This window comes from Chrysemys picta, chromosome 4 (assembly GCF_011386835.1).
Source record: "Chrysemys picta bellii isolate R12L10 chromosome 4, ASM1138683v2, whole genome shotgun sequence".
Classification (NCBI taxonomy): Eukaryota; Metazoa; Chordata; order Testudines; family Emydidae; genus Chrysemys; species Chrysemys picta.
In genome coordinates this window covers 123,982,701-123,998,164 of record NC_088794.1, presented here as the reverse complement: position 1 = coordinate 123,998,164, position 15,464 = coordinate 123,982,701, and the positions used below count along the sequence as shown (strand labels likewise).

General features: G+C 39.0%; 1 protein-coding gene across 11 annotated transcripts in view; it reads left to right on the top strand.

Annotated features, from left to right (window-relative positions):
* NRDE2 (NRDE-2, necessary for RNA interference, domain containing) overlaps window positions 1–15,464 on the top strand; it is a 71,834-nt gene that overhangs the window by 21,802 nt on the left and 34,568 nt on the right. For all 11 annotated transcript variants that reach the window (XR_010601131.1, XR_006176490.2, XR_010601130.1 and 8 more), the window contains 5 exons: window positions 2,935–3,162; window positions 5,258–5,407; window positions 8,697–9,156; window positions 9,453–9,858; window positions 14,268–14,401. Coding sequence is in view for 5 of the 11 variants with exons in the window: in XM_005285386.5 (XP_005285443.3) it covers window positions 2,935–3,162; window positions 5,258–5,407; window positions 8,697–9,156; window positions 9,453–9,858; window positions 14,268–14,401 (1,378 nt within the window). In the remaining 6 variants the exon portion in view is untranslated. The remainder of the gene's footprint in view (window positions 1–2,934; window positions 3,163–5,257; window positions 5,408–8,696; window positions 9,157–9,452; window positions 9,859–14,267; window positions 14,402–15,464) is intronic.

Sequence of the window (15,464 nt, the reverse complement as noted above, 5' to 3'; positions counted from 1 at the left end):
GGGTGGCTGGCCCAGGGGCTGCCTGAGCTGCTCAGGTGGCCCCCGGGTCAGCCGCCCCGGCCACTGCAGAAGTCACGGAAAGCCATAGAATCCGTGACCTCCATGACAAACTCACAGCCTTAATCATGATTTTTCATTAGCTTTTAAATATTCTAAGTAATCCTAGAAGGAATGCTAAGGCTTAGGTACCATCCTTGTGTTTTTTCCCCCCCTTCTTTATGAAAACCAGTTCAAATAGTCACTTTCCCTACCATAGTTGAATATAGAAGATTGTCAGTTATAAACTGTGCAGAGATGTGAATTAATGAAATACTGTCCCATGTAAAGTTGTGGAGTTGCAATTCATTTTTATAGATCACTTAAATGGCTGATTAAAGCGCATTTCGATTTAAAAAAAAAATGGATCCAGTTCTATAGAATACAGGGTTGTATTTTAAACACTTTGCCCAAGAGGGTGCAATACTAGACATATTGATTTAAGTCTTGGATGCATTCTGCAGTAGTTAATGGAGTGGGTGGGTGAGGTTCTGTGGCCGGCAATGTGCAGGAGGTCAGACTAGATGATCATGATGGTCCTTTCTTACCTTAAAGTCTGAGTCAAGTTGAAGCAGGAAAGTTCCGAACTTCGGTGATGTTTAATTTTGGACAAAGTCCTCTGTTTGATGCGTTGGCTGCTCTTTGTACTGACAGAAAATGTGTTCATTACAAAAATCAAAGTTGAATCCATCTCTATTCACCAACTTATGTTTGACTTGGGTTATTGCAATATAACTTCTACAGCTAAACTTGCCAAAACTTTGTGTATTTGTCATTTTTCTTCAAGTCTTTACAGGCTTATAATGTGATAAAGCAAAAGGAATTCTGAAAATTACCTTGCAGATGACATTATGTAAACAGCCAATATTTTAAATAAAAATATAATTTGAATTAAACTATCGAGAGAAAATATACAGAGGAATTATTTTATAAATTTGACTACTTAACTTCTGGTATATTTCTAGGGATTTCCCCCAAGGATTGGCAGTAGCCCCTTCCTGGATTTTTTTAACACCTATTTGTTTTCCTGAAAGGTAATCTGTAAATAACTTTTAAAAGGCTGGGTTTGTGACCTTTTTTTTTTTTTTTTTTGGCATCTTTATGAAGAAGGGTGCCAAGTGCTTTTTGTAGATTCCATGGCCAGAAGGGACCATTATGATGATCTAGTTTGACCTCCTGTATAACACAGGCCATAGAACTTCCCCAAAATGATTCCTAGAGTGTATCTTTTAGAAAAAACATCCAATCTAATTTTAAAAAATTGTCCGTGATGGAGAATCCATCATGATCCCTAGAAAGTAAGATTGGCCATATTGGGTTAGACCAAAGGTCCATCTAGCCCAATCCCGTCTTCTGACAGTGGCCAATGCCAGGTGCTTCAGAGGGAATGAACAGAACAGGTAATCATCTACGAATTCATCCCCTGTCGCCCATTCCCAGCTTCTGGGAAACAAAGGCTAGGGACATATTGGTCCTGGTTAGTTACTCTCACCTTATTTCTCATCTGAATTTGTCTAGCTTCAACTTCCAGCCATTGGATCATGTTTTACCTTTCTCTACTAGATTGAAGAGCCCATTATTAAATATTTGTTCCCCATGTAGATACTTAGAAATTGTAATCAAGTCACCCCTTAATCTTCTTTTTGTTAGACTCAAAGAGCTCAATCTATATAGTTTATCACTATAAGGCATATTTTCTAAGCCTTTAATTCTTCTCATGGCTCTTCTCTGAACCCTCTCCAATTTATCAACATCATTGAATTGTGGGCACAGAACTGGACACAGTATTCTAGCAGTAGTCACAACAGTGCCAAATATTGAGGTAAAATAACTTCTCTACCCCTACTCAAGAGTCCCCTGCTTATGCATCCTAGAATCGCATTAGCTCTTTTGACCATAGCATCACACTGGAAGCTCGACCCCTAAGTCTTTTTCAGAGTCACTGCTTCCCAGAATAGACTCCCATTCTATAAATATCGCCTACATTCTTCGTTTCTAGATGTGTATATATTTATATTTAGTCATGTTAAAATTAATGCTGTTTGGTTGAGTGCAGTTTACCAAGCTTCTTTTTTTGCCCCTGAAAGAGTGCTTTTTCTGATGGTTTTTGATCTTCGAAATATCAAGGTCAAGTCTGGTCTCTTTTGCTTTTTACTGAAAGATGTCTTGAAAGTATCAGATGTTTGTCAGCTTGTATCTTAGCTGAGAGGGTTCTGATTTCTTAACAAAGACATCCCTTCTTCCAACTGTTCATTAAGTACTGAAATTAACAGTGAGTATCCTCTCAATTGCTTTCTTTATACTCTTAATTACTCAGCTTTCAGTTGCTTGTACTGTAAAATTTTACTAATTTTCTAGTGATCATAGATTCTTCCAAGATCAGCAAGAAATGTATTTCTAATCTAAAAAGCATATAATATATATTTTACATTACAACACATCTTTCAGGTATTTCTTATGCATCAATAAAAAGCAAAAAAGAGCACTAGCCATCTCCTCCCCCTCCCCCCTTAAAGGCCCCTCCAATCATTTTAACTTGATTTAACGTGAAAGTGGCCTTGCAAAATTGTCTTGAAAATTTAACAGTCCAGGTACAAAAGCAACTCATTTGCTTTTACTCTGGGGCTGATAATAGAAAGGACTACTGATATTTATTCACTTATCAAAGTGTACTTACCATGGGCAAGTACAACTTTGTAAGATCTGTCTCAAGTAGTAATTTAAAAAAAAAAATTCAGTAATTTTAAATGGTTGTGGCAACCATTGACGCAATTCACTGTCTAAGAGCTATCCTTTCCTATAATTTGGGGGATGAGGAGAAAACTGGTTGTGAACTTTCTCACTGATGAGATTTCTTTAAAATTGTTCTAACTATGTAAGGAATTATTTGTTTCTTAGGAGTCCTTCAAGATCAGAGCTCTCAGGAGGAAGTGATACCAATGAAGATCTAAAAAAATCAACTAAGAAAAGGAAAGGGAAAAAGAAAAAGCATCACCACCACAAGAAAAGAAAGAAGAAAACCAGAGAGGAATCAAGTAACAGTGAGTCAGACTCGGACAGTGAGTGTATGAAGGATAAACCTAGAGGAAGTGACACAAACCATGAAAGAGAAGCAGCAACGTTGAAGTATGTGCATTTTACTAATATGCTTGGATATAAATGTAATCCTATTCTAGTATGTGTTGCTTGAACTGGTTAGATGAGAATACTCACCAGTGGGTCAGTTCTAACTCTTATTCTCTAAGTTTAAACTTCCATTGTAACTATCTTAGAACAGCACAAGAAACACTAAAACATTTTTTTTAATTCATTGTTGCACCTGAAAATTTATGACGAATATTTTATGAAGTATTTTTCTCCAGAGCTGAACAGAATAGCAGAGCAATGAAAATGTGATGCTTTTTTAATCTTAATGCTCCCTGTGAATTATTGTAAATCTTTGTTTCCTTATATTAATCCTTGAGTAACCTATTGTGCTTTGAGAGGAATTGTATTAAACGATGTTCTTAGATACTGCAGAAAATTGAAGTTGTTGAATAATGAAGCAAAATTTTTTTTTCCCTAAGGGGAAGTGTTTCATTATACTATGCATTCATAATTTCCCCTCTCAACAGTGGGCATTCAGTATAAGATGTATATTGATGTTTGTATTAATTTAGTATTTTTAGTTTTATTTCTGGCCTTTAGCCATTCACTAGTATGCAGGATGCTTCATACACTTTATTTTTTGTATATGTGAATCAAGATTTGAATGAATGATGTTCTGTTATATCAGTGGTTCTCAACCAGGGGTACACATACTCCTGGGGGTACGCAGAGGTCTTCCAGGGAGTACATTCACTCATCTGGATGTTTGCCTAGTTTTACAACAGGCTACATAAAAAGCATTAGCAAAGTCAGTACAAACTAAATTTTCATACAGACAATGATTTGTTTATACTGCTCTGTATATTGTACACTGAAATATAAATATATTATTTATATTCCAGTTGATTTATTTAGAATTATATGGTAAAAATGAGAAAGTAAGCAATTTTCCAGTAATAGTGTGCTGTGACACTTTTGTATTTTATGTCTAATTTTGTAAGCAAGTAGTTTAAGTGAGGTGAATCTTGTGGTATGCAAGACAAATCAGACTCCTGAAAGGGGTACAGTAGTCTGGAAAGGTTGAGAGTCACTATATTATCTCACCTGTTGTCTTGCTGCTGCTTTGAGACACTAAAATAACCAGTAACTAGTCTGTATGTAACAAGAAAAATGTTTTAAAGTGACCAATATGATGATTTAAATAGGAAAAAGAGCTTGCATGGGCGCATTGGGTGCCCAGGCTCAAAAAGTGGGCCTTCCATTTTGCACTGACCACTCTCATTGGTCTTTGATCTCTTAAATGTAATTCAGGTGCCCAAACAAAAGGATTGATATTCTTGTACGTACCTGTACTGTGCATATGGATTGTTTATATAGTTTTTTTCCTGAGAAAACTTAAAACACTCTTTAAATATAAAGTCTGTGTTAAATTTTATGTTTAAAACTCTCACTGATGTTAAAATGGGACTTACGCACAGAATTATTCCTGTTCGCATTTCCATCTGAAACCCTCTTGAGCGCCTTGTCATAGGTGAATGTTGGAAACCTTTTCAGAGCGCTGAAGCTCCTTTTTTCTGTAATACAAATGTGAAATCAGAATTCACCATATCTTGCAGTTCTTAGAGAGGTAACTTAGCTGCATCTTTAAAAAAAAAAAAATCACTTATGTAACTAATTCATAAAATCTTTACATTTTACTGAATTGCATTGGTATTGTTACAGAAAATCAGCACAATATACTAACAGATTGTTCCCTTTTTTATTTACTTTTTCTTATAGAGGAAGTTACAGTAAATAGCAATATTTTTTCTTGCAGGCTTTAGACTTAGTAAGAAACCCATTTATTAAATCCTGTTAAGCACTTTCCATGCTCTTGGAAGTCCATTTTGGAAATGCAGTGAATGATTTTCTTTTGAAAGTTCACTGTATTGGTGGCTCCAGTGGTAAATTTCCACTTCCGTTTTCCCATCTCTTTCACCAGCGTGTGACTTATTTGTTAAATGGTACATGTATCATGGCCTTTTGAATGTGTATAATTTATTATGGGATCTAGAAATGTTAAATTTCCTGGTTTTGTAAATGTTTAATGTTTAACTCAGATGTTCAGAAAATGCTTCTTCCTCCCCTTCTTCAGTCTAGAAGACATAACATCAAATGGTGCCACCAGTCGCTTTGTTTGGCTTGAGGATATTCAGGCTTTGACAGCAGAAACCTTCAGAACAGACAAGAATCCAGACCCTGCAAACTGGGAATACAAGTCACTGTATCGAGGAGACATAGCAAGGTATAATGGGCTGTTTTGTTTTGATCTTAAAATGTCTCAAGACATGTTAGTGGTGAGATTATATTAAAAGTTTGACACTAAAAATATTTATTTATAAAACATAAAACCATGCTCAGTAATGTCCCCAGCCTCTGTTTGCCAGGGAATGGGTGATGGGATGGATCACTTGATGATTACCTATTCTGTTCATTCCCTCTGAAGCACCTGGCATTGGCCACTATCAGACTCAATATGGCCGTTCTTATGACCTGCGAGAGCCACGGTTGATGTATGTGAAGCTGTGGTTGTCTTTTTACTGTCCCCTTGTCTGGACTGGTAGGGGTAGGGATGCGGCTCTTGATGCCACGTGGAATGTTAGGATAGAGGGTGTATAAAGGCATTATGCTGCAGTACACCATGGACTGCAAAGGGAGGCGAGTCTGTGATTGTTGAACCTATAGGTCCACAAGAATCTGCAGCATCTGTGTTTGCTTTTGGAGACGCCCCGTTATGTCCTGGTGCATCTCCTTCTTTTCCTGGTAGGCCCCCTGGGCCTTTTTCTTATCCGTTCTTTCCATCTCCACATAGTCTGTGATATTCATCCTCCAAGACATCTGTTCACAGACTGATGCAGCACTGGCTTGCAGGATCTCACAGAATATGTCCATCCTGAGTCATCTTTTTTTCTCCTCTTTATCTGGCTCAGGTGTTCTGTATGTGTGGAGGGGAAACTCTTCAAAGCTGCTATAGCGCAACTACAGATAAAACACAGAGGAGCCATAGACAGTATAGTCACAAAGGAAATCAGAAGTTAAGATTCAGAATTCCCTTCCCTTGCTCCCCTAAAGTTTTAAACAAGACTTGGTTATTGACACTTCTGCTTTGCAGTGATTGTGCAGAGTGCCACTCACAGCACCAACCATGGTGAGTATGGTCTGCTGTGATGAGGGAAATGAGGAGGGAATTGCTTGATTGCATGAAACTCTGTGGGAGTATGGGGCAATGACATTGAATACTGGCACCATTTTCCACAGGCAGTGGTGATTTTAGCTGGAATCTCACTCCTGAAGGTAATAAAGGCGCAGAGAATATAGCTGTGCTGGTGTCCCAAAGTTGTTCAGGCCCATATGCTGCTAGCCTTTTTACTGCAATGGTGCCTGCCAAAGTTATTACTGACTGGCATGGGAAAGTGTCCTACTGTGGAGGAAGAAATAAGGCTGCCATCCCTAGAAACCTTCAGGAGAGGATTGCAGTGCATCTCCATGAAAATTTCATTGAGATCTCTCAGGAGGATTCAAGGGACATCCCTGTGTACATAAACAAACTGCTTTGCATGGCCCCCTGCCTAACTCTAGAGGGAGAATGAAAAGTTGGTAATATTTCTATCTTTGTTGTACCTCTTCTGGTACAAGTAAATTAATGAAAAGTCAATAGCTGTGTCCTGAGAAGTTGGGGGCGTCTTTACTGTACTGACAAATGTAGACAGTTACCCAAGATTCCTTCCCCTGCATCAGGCTTGCCCATGGTTGACTGCTGGGACTGACTGTACTGTGGTGGAGTCTCAAACAGGTCCTGGTTCACAGCATAGCAGCCTCCCTCCCCCCCGGACTCATATTCCCAATTCTCCTCTTCCTCCTCCCTCACCTCCTTGTGCTCTGTGTTCACCAAAATGCACAATCAGGAAAAGGCATTTCAAAAATTCACAAGGTTTTAAATGGGGGTATGTGACATTAAGCAGGGTACAAGCTGGATTGATGAACAGCTGCATCCTTTGAATTCTCCAGTCCGGGGCGCCTTTTACACTGCTTCGCTATGAGAGCTACCACTCCGGGTCCGCTCACAGATAGCCTACAGCATGTAACTTACTCCCAGTTATACAATGAGTGCTATAGGCAGCCACTCTTGAATTACACTGCAGAGCAACACCAGCAAATTCCCTTTCTCCCAGAAATGTACATCTTGTACTGCCCAGCTCTCTCCTGCACAATACAAGCTCATATAAAGTCCCTCATTTTATTAGAAAATGATATGCACAAATCCAGTTATCTCAAATGGTGTTTCCCAGACACTTCAGGCCAAACACATTGATTTAGATAAAACAGGTAAAACAGGTTTGTTAACTACAGAAAGATAGATTTGAAGTGACTACAAGTAATGAGGCATAAAAGTCAGAATTGGTTACAAGAAAATAAAAGTAAAACTCAACTAAAGCCTAACTTAACAAGCTAAGTGAATTCAAAGCAAAGGTCTCTCACCACAGTCTTACTGGCTGAAACTCTTTCAGTCAGGATCTTTCCCCCAGTCCAATGCTTCTTCCTTTGTTCTTCAGGTGTTGTCAGTGCTGTGAGTAGAGATGAAGGGAGAGAGAACTTGGGACATCTCTCTTCTTTTCTTATAGTTCCTTCTCTTTGTGGAGCTCCAGCTAAGGTTCATGAGACAAATTCTGAAAGTCACAAAGTCTGTGGGGAAACTGAGGTACAGAAAAGGTCACACAGCAAGTCAGTGGCAGAAATAAAACTCAATGCCTGACTCCTAGTCCAATGTATGGCACCCTAGAAACACTCCTTCATGATGTTATAAATCTAGCGCTGGTACTTTGTATGCTGAGCTAGAGCAATATGTATATATTTTGTTACACAATTCTGCTGCCAAAAATATTTAAAGCTCAGCACATTTGTATACCCTTTCCCTTGCATGTATTTTGTATACTTTGTATTTAAATTTCTATACGTATTTGTCATGTTTTCATGTAGCTCTGATTCCTGTGGTCTTGTCCATGTAGATTTGGTCTATTCCTTTTTGTGAAATTGTTAATAATACAAAAAGGAACAGAGACCTAGAGATGCAGAGAACTAGCACAGGACTAGGCTACTTATACTCTGTTTTTCCTATATAAAAATAATCCAATTTATATTAGGAGTCTTAAATATGTAGCGATATCTTGATTGGCCCCCAGTTTGTCCACATGAGAAGAGTGGTTCATGCTACGAGAAGGAAGAGAAAAGTTGATCTTTCATGGAGTACTACAGATCTTGCTTAGGAAGTATTAATTAAGTGGCAGTTTAATGCTTGCTTCAGTTCTAACGCATATAGTAGAAGTTCTGACGGGAAAGAAAAGTTGAACTGGAATAAGAGGAAAAAAATAATAATAAGCACTTTGTACCTTTTTAAAGCTCTGTACAAATGTCTAATTCAATTAGGAAATACTGAAAAGTGAACTTCTGTCTTATAGAAGATAAAAATACATATTTGACTAATGTATATTTTAATGGTCACATTTTAAAAAAATGCATTGTATTTTTTCTTTAAGATACAAGCGGAAAGGTGACTCATGCCTTGGTATTGACCTAAAGAAACAATGTATAACTTGGGAAAGTTCCATGGTAGAAAAGAAACAGTCCCACAAGCGACCTGAACGCTACTTCAAGAAGAATAGTGTGCAGTTATTGAGCACAGATGGAATTCCTGTTTACAGTAAAAGCCAAACTACTTCATCTGGTCTAAGCACTTTTATACCGCTTTCACAACTGGATAGTGATGCTCCTCCTACAACAACGTATGTGAATCCTCTTGGGATTTATGATCCATTGACCACACTCTGGTTGCAAGGAAAAGGTCCCTCAGAGCATGAGACTTTAAAGCAGCAGGCATCCCAAGAGACCAGTGAGAATGTTAACTCTGTTCTAATTGCAAAAGTGGAAGAATATAATAGGACGGTCAGAGAAAATCCAAGAGATGTTCACACTTGGATGGAATTTGTTTCTTTTCAGGTACACATTCTTGTACTTCTCGTTGCAATGCTTTGTGATATATTTATTTTATTTGTATCTGAGTAATAATTTTCTGCTTAACATCTTGTTTCTGAGTTAAATTATATATGTGTGTTTATGCTATTGTACATGAAATATTTTTGTATGATTTATGTTTTTTTAAAAAAAAAGCTTGCAGTAATAGAAAGAGATGCAGTCATTCGCTGACACTTATGTCAACCTTCTCCTTAGTGCTTCTACAAAGCCTGAGACACTTCTGTATTTATAACTTTGAGTTGATTTCCTTTTCTTTTAAGGATGAAATAATGAGAGGACCCAGCCCTTATGCCATCAAAGAGGGAGAGCAGGAAATAAGGAGAAAATCATTCAAGCTAATCCTAGAAAAGAAACTGGCCATTTTAGAGAGAGCTATTGAAAGCAACCCAAATGATGTTGATCTGAAACTTGCCAAGCTGAAGCTTTGTACAGAATTCTGGGAACCATCAACTTTGATCAAAGAATGGCAGAAACTGGTTTTTTTGCATCCCAATAATCCAGTCTTGTGGCAGAAATATCTCTTATTTTGTCAAAGTCAGTTCAGCACCTTTTCAGTTTCAAAAGTCCATAGTTTATATGGAAAATGTTTGAGCACTTTGGCAGCTGTACAGGATGGCAGCATGGTGTCACATCCTGTACTGCCTGGCACAGAGGAAGCTATGTTAGGTAAGAAGATTATCTTTTTATATCTCATTTTATGGCCATTAAGATTTTCACACCGGCTGAATATATTTTAGGAAGAGATTCTCCTCTGTATTGTGCTAATTTTTTGTTTTGCAAAGAGCCTGCTGAAAATGTCTGGCATCTTGCCTCTTTAGGTGATAGTAAAAGTAAATATTCAAGCCCAATATGGATACAACAGATGCTTCCCTTCCCCAAGAGAGCTTGTAATATCACATCCAGTAATGCTCTGAAGAGTTTAAAGTACAAATTTCAAGGCAAGGGATTCGTAGCCAACATCAAATAAATGTGTTGTTTACCTTCACAAAATAAATTCCTTTGGTTTACGCAGCAAATAGCAGTTATATCATTTGTTACAGATGAAACTTTTGAAGTACTCTTAATTAGGGCTGTCAATCACAGTTCACTCACACGATTAACTCAAAAATTAATCGTGATTAAAAAATTAATCACGATTAATCGCACTGCTAAACAATAGAATAGCAATTTAAATTTAATATTTTTGGATGTTTTTCTACATTTTCAAATATATCAATTTCAGTTACATCACAGAATACAAAGTGTACAGTGCTCACTTTATATTTTTATTACAAATATTTGCACTGTAAAAATGAAAAACAAAAGAAATAGTATTTTTCAATTCACCTCATACAGGTACTGTCGTGCAATCTCTTTATCATGAAAGTGTAACTTACAAATGTAGATTTTTTTTTTGTTACATAACTGCACTCAAAAACAAAACAATGCAAAACTTTAGAGCCTACAAGTCCACTCAGTCCTACTTCTTGTTCAGACAATGGCTAAGAGAAACAAGTTTGTTTACATTTACGGGAGGTAATGCTGCTCGCTTCTTGTTTACAATGTCACCTGAAAGTGAGAACAGGCATTCACATGACACTGTTATAGCTGGCGTCGCAAGATATTTACGTGCCAGATGTGCTAAAGATTCATATGCCTCTTCATGCTTTGGTCATTGTTCCAGAGGACATGCTTCCATGCTGATGACGTTTGTTTAAAAAAAATGCGTTAATTAAATTTGTGACTGAATCCTTAGGAGAGTATTGTATGTCTCCTGCTCTGTTTTACCCTCCTTCTGCCATATATTTCATATTCTAGCAGTCTTGGATGATGACCCAGCACATGTTGTTCGTTTTAAGAACACTTTCACTGCAAATTGGACAATATGCAGAGAAGATACCAATGTGAAATTTCTAAAGACAGCTACAGCACTCGACCCAAGATTTAAGAATCTGAAGTGCCTTTCAAAATTAGAGAGGGATGAGGTGTGGAGCATGCTTTCAGAAGTCTTAAAAGAGCAACACTCCGATCTGGAAACTACAGAACCCTAACCACCAAAAAAGAAAATCAACCGTCTGCAGGTGACATTTGATTCAGATTATGAAAATGAACATGTCGGTCTGCACTGCTTTGGATCGTTATTGAGCAGAATCCATCATCAGCATGGATGCATGTTCTCTGGAATGGTGGTTGAAACACCAAAGATCATAATCTTTAGCGCATCTGGCATGTAAATATCTTGTGGTGCCGGCTTCAACAGTGCCATGCGAATGCCTGTTCTCACTTTCAGGTGACATTGTAAACAAGAAGCAGGCAGCATTATCTTCTGCAAATGTAAACAAACCTGTTTGAGTGATTGGCTGAATAAGAAGTAGGGCTGATTGAACTTGTAGGCTCTAAAGTTTGACATTGTAGACAATGTAGATAACACCCCAAAATATTTAAATAAATAGTATTCTATTGTTTAACAGCACGATTAATTGCAAATAATTTTTGTAATCGGTTGATAGCCCTACTCTTAATGATTGGGGAAAGGATAATGGGAAGTCTGTATTTTTTTTGTCCTGAGAATCCCCTCTAGAGAATTTGAATTCAAAACACTGACAATATATGAATAAAATAATGTATACTGGGAGGAAGGGTGGTCATGTGGCTGAGAGACTGGTGGCAGGAGAGTTGGGTTCAGTTCCCAGCTCTGACACAGGTTTCCTTTGTGGCTGTATCCCAAGTCATGTAACTCTCATTCTTTCAGCTTCCCCATCTGTAAAATTGAGGTTGTAATACTTCCCTACCTCACAGGTTTATTGTGGTGACAAATTCATAAACACTTGAGAAACAGCATGTAGATAAAATATGGATCCTTTTGTATCACAACCAACACCATTTTTCTTTTTGATTCATGGACTTTTAAGGCCCGAAGAGACCATTTATGATCCTCTTGTCTGACCAGCATAACAGGCCACAGATTCTCACCTAATAATTTCTGCATCTAGCCCCTCACTTCTGGTTGAGCTATAGTATAGCTTCTAGAAAAATATCCAGTCTTGATTTAAAGACTTAAAGTGCTGGATTACCAATTGGTTTAGAGTGCTTCTACATTGCTTGTTCATTTAAACTGGGCTGGACACAGCACTGGGAAATATACTATAGGAACAAATCCTGCATTGGCAGATAGATGTTGGACCACATGATAGCTTCTTACATCTCCAATTTCTGACATTTTAACCACATCCTACAGCCATCACAGTAAGGGATGTTTCTCTGAGTATGTATATCCTTATTGATCCTCATTTCTTAATCTGTAAATTCTTTTTCTTACCAAACACCTTTAAATTATTCTCCATGTTTGCCACTTCCTTTGGGGAAAAAAGTTTGCAAATACCTTGTGTTAAATGGACAATGATCAGTTTTTTTTTCCCCGAAGAAACAAACTTTTTCTTTGTTTATTTTTATCTCTCTGGTTGAAATGAAAATAGACTCAATTTCACTTTTGTTTCTGGACATTTTCATTTTCTGGTTCCCATGCATTAGCATGATGCTGTTATAGTTGGGTTGCAAACACTTTAGGAGAGTGGTTTTGAAGTCATAATTAAAATAATACTAATGGAAACATTTCTGAGAGTTTCAGGTTTTGTGAATGCTTCTTTTAACCAAACCTAAATCTTGGGTTAAATTTGACCTGACTGTGTCCCTTTACTTATTAGGAAAATTACCAAATTGTCAGTCATGATAAATGCACCAGGTTTTTTACAGGTGGCATATTCCTGTTCTGAAAATAGTGGGTAGTACAGATGTATGCCAGTCTCCTATCTTCAGCCTTTGAAAAGTACGGATACATGAACGGATTAAAAAAACTGGTGAATTCTGCCATCTAGTGTTTAATTGAATGTATTGCTATCTGCATGAAAATAAACCAAAACAATGAGGAGTCTGGTGGCACCTTAAAGACTAACAGATTTATTTGGGCATGAGCTTTCCTGGGTAAAAACTATTTCTTCAGATGCATGGAGTGAAAATTACAGATATAGGCATAAATATATAATTGGCACATGAAGAGAAGGGAGTTACCTTACAAGTGGAGAACCAATGTTGAAGGCCCATTTAGTCAGGGTGGATATGGTCCACTCCCAATAATTGATGAGGAAGTGTCAATGCCCCTCTGCCATGTACATTGGCCAAACCTGACAGTCTCTACTTAAGAGGATAAATGGACACAAATCAGACATCAGGAATGGTAACATATAAAAGCCAGTAGGAGAACATTTCAGTCTCCCTGGACGTTCAGTAACACATTTAAAAGTAGCCATTCTTCAACAAAAAAAACTTCAGAAACAGACTTCAAAGAGAAACTGCAGAGCTACAATTCATTTGCAAACTTAACACCATCAGTTTGGGTTTGAATAGGGACTGGGAGTGGCTGGCTCACTACAAAAGCAATTTTCCCTCTCTTGATATTGACACCTCCTCATCAGTTATTGGGAGTGGACCACATCCACCTGGACTAAATTGGTGAGGACTCCCCACAGCGTGCTTTCCCCGCAGCAGCACCTGGGATGAGGGGGAGAGGCGCCTCTCCCTGCCGCGGCAGCTCTGGGGCTGGGGGCCGTAGGCGCCACTCTCCCAGCCTCTGCAGGTCCGGCCAGGGCTAGGTTCAGGGAGGAACACCCCGGTCGTGACAGGTCCAGGCCGGGGCTGGGTTCGGAGAGGGGTGCCCCCTGACAGGGCCAGGGGGCAGATCCGGGCTGCTGCATAGCTGGGGCCGCCCCGGCCATGGTAGGTTGGGGGCGGGGAAGGGGTGCCCCTCCCCCGGCTGCGGCAGGTCCCTGGGCAGGTTCCCTGCGCGCTTGCGCAGTGCTAAATAGGCTGCTGTGCAGCCGCGCAGCTTACAGGGAACTTAGGCCTTGACATAAATCTTGGGCATGCCAGTAACAATTTTAATTATTTTTTGGAAGGTCGTTTTATTGTTCCAACATAATGAGTCTCCACAGCACTGGGTAGTGGAGGAGATGTGTCTCTTTATCTTTGTGTTGCAATCCAATATTTGGGAACTAAGTATTACTTTAAAGTATTATGATTTTGTCCCCTTTGCTTTCCAGCTGTCTTTCTTCAGCAGTGCCATTTTCTTAGACAGGCGGGCCATTCTGAGAAAGCTGTGTCTTTGTTCCAAGCCCTGGTTGATTTCACCTTCTTTAAACCTGACAGCGTAAAAGATCTGCCAACAAGAGGACAGGTAGCATTGTCTATTTAGAACTGTTTTTCACTCTGTCTCATTGCATGATCTGTTTACGTTGGAACTTCGCACTGACAGAAAAATATTAGTTGATTTAAAGATGTTAGTTAAAATTAAAAATTGATTCACTATTTGGCACTTCTTCAGGGTGGTCCGTGCATTCTCCCCTGGTTGGGAAAGGCAGCCATAGTGCTGTGAGCTTCTGGAACCTTCTGAAACGCATACCCAACAGGGAATGTGCACTCTTATGGCAATGAATATTGGTACTGCGGGTTATATAAAGAAGGTGCAGCCCCCTCCCGTCACCTCATCTCTTCCTTTTGCCCAATCGCAAGTGGAAGAACTTTAACTGAGTGCCCAATGTCTGGTTTGCCCAACTTATAGTGAACACTTTCCTTATCTCTTTTCTATCTTTCGTGTAAATAGGATTGTGTAGTGTAAATATTATTATGTACTTTTATTATTCTAGGGAGAGCGGGTAGTGACCCTATTATTTAGATTACTTAACAATTTCCATTCTAAAAGATTCTTGAAAGCTTTTCTTTGAGATGCTCTCACATTTCCATTGTTTGCAGCAGGCCTTTGACATTCAGGAGGAGGAATGTCCTCAGGCCATAGAATCCACACCTTTGAGTGACAGTTATATAGGCCTAACTGCCAGTGGAGACAGCGCTATGTCCATGGGAGGGCTTCTCCCGTCAACATAGATACTGCCTCTCAGGCAGGCGGAGTACCTTCGCTGATGGGAGAAGCCCTCCTGTCGGCGTAGGTAGCATCTTCACTGAAGCACTATAGCGGTGCATCTGCATTTGTGTAGTAGCACCACTGCAGCCTTTTAAGGCCATGTCTACACTAGCAAGCTTACGGCGGCACAGCTATACCACTGCATCTGTGCCACTGTAAGATCGCTTGTGTAGCTGCTCTATGCCAACAGGAGAGAGCTCTCCTGTCTATATAATAAAACCACTTCCACAAGTGGTGGTAGCTGTGTCAGCAGGAGCAGCTGTCCTGCCAACATAGTGGTGTGCACACTACTATTTATGCCGGTGAAACTTATGACGCT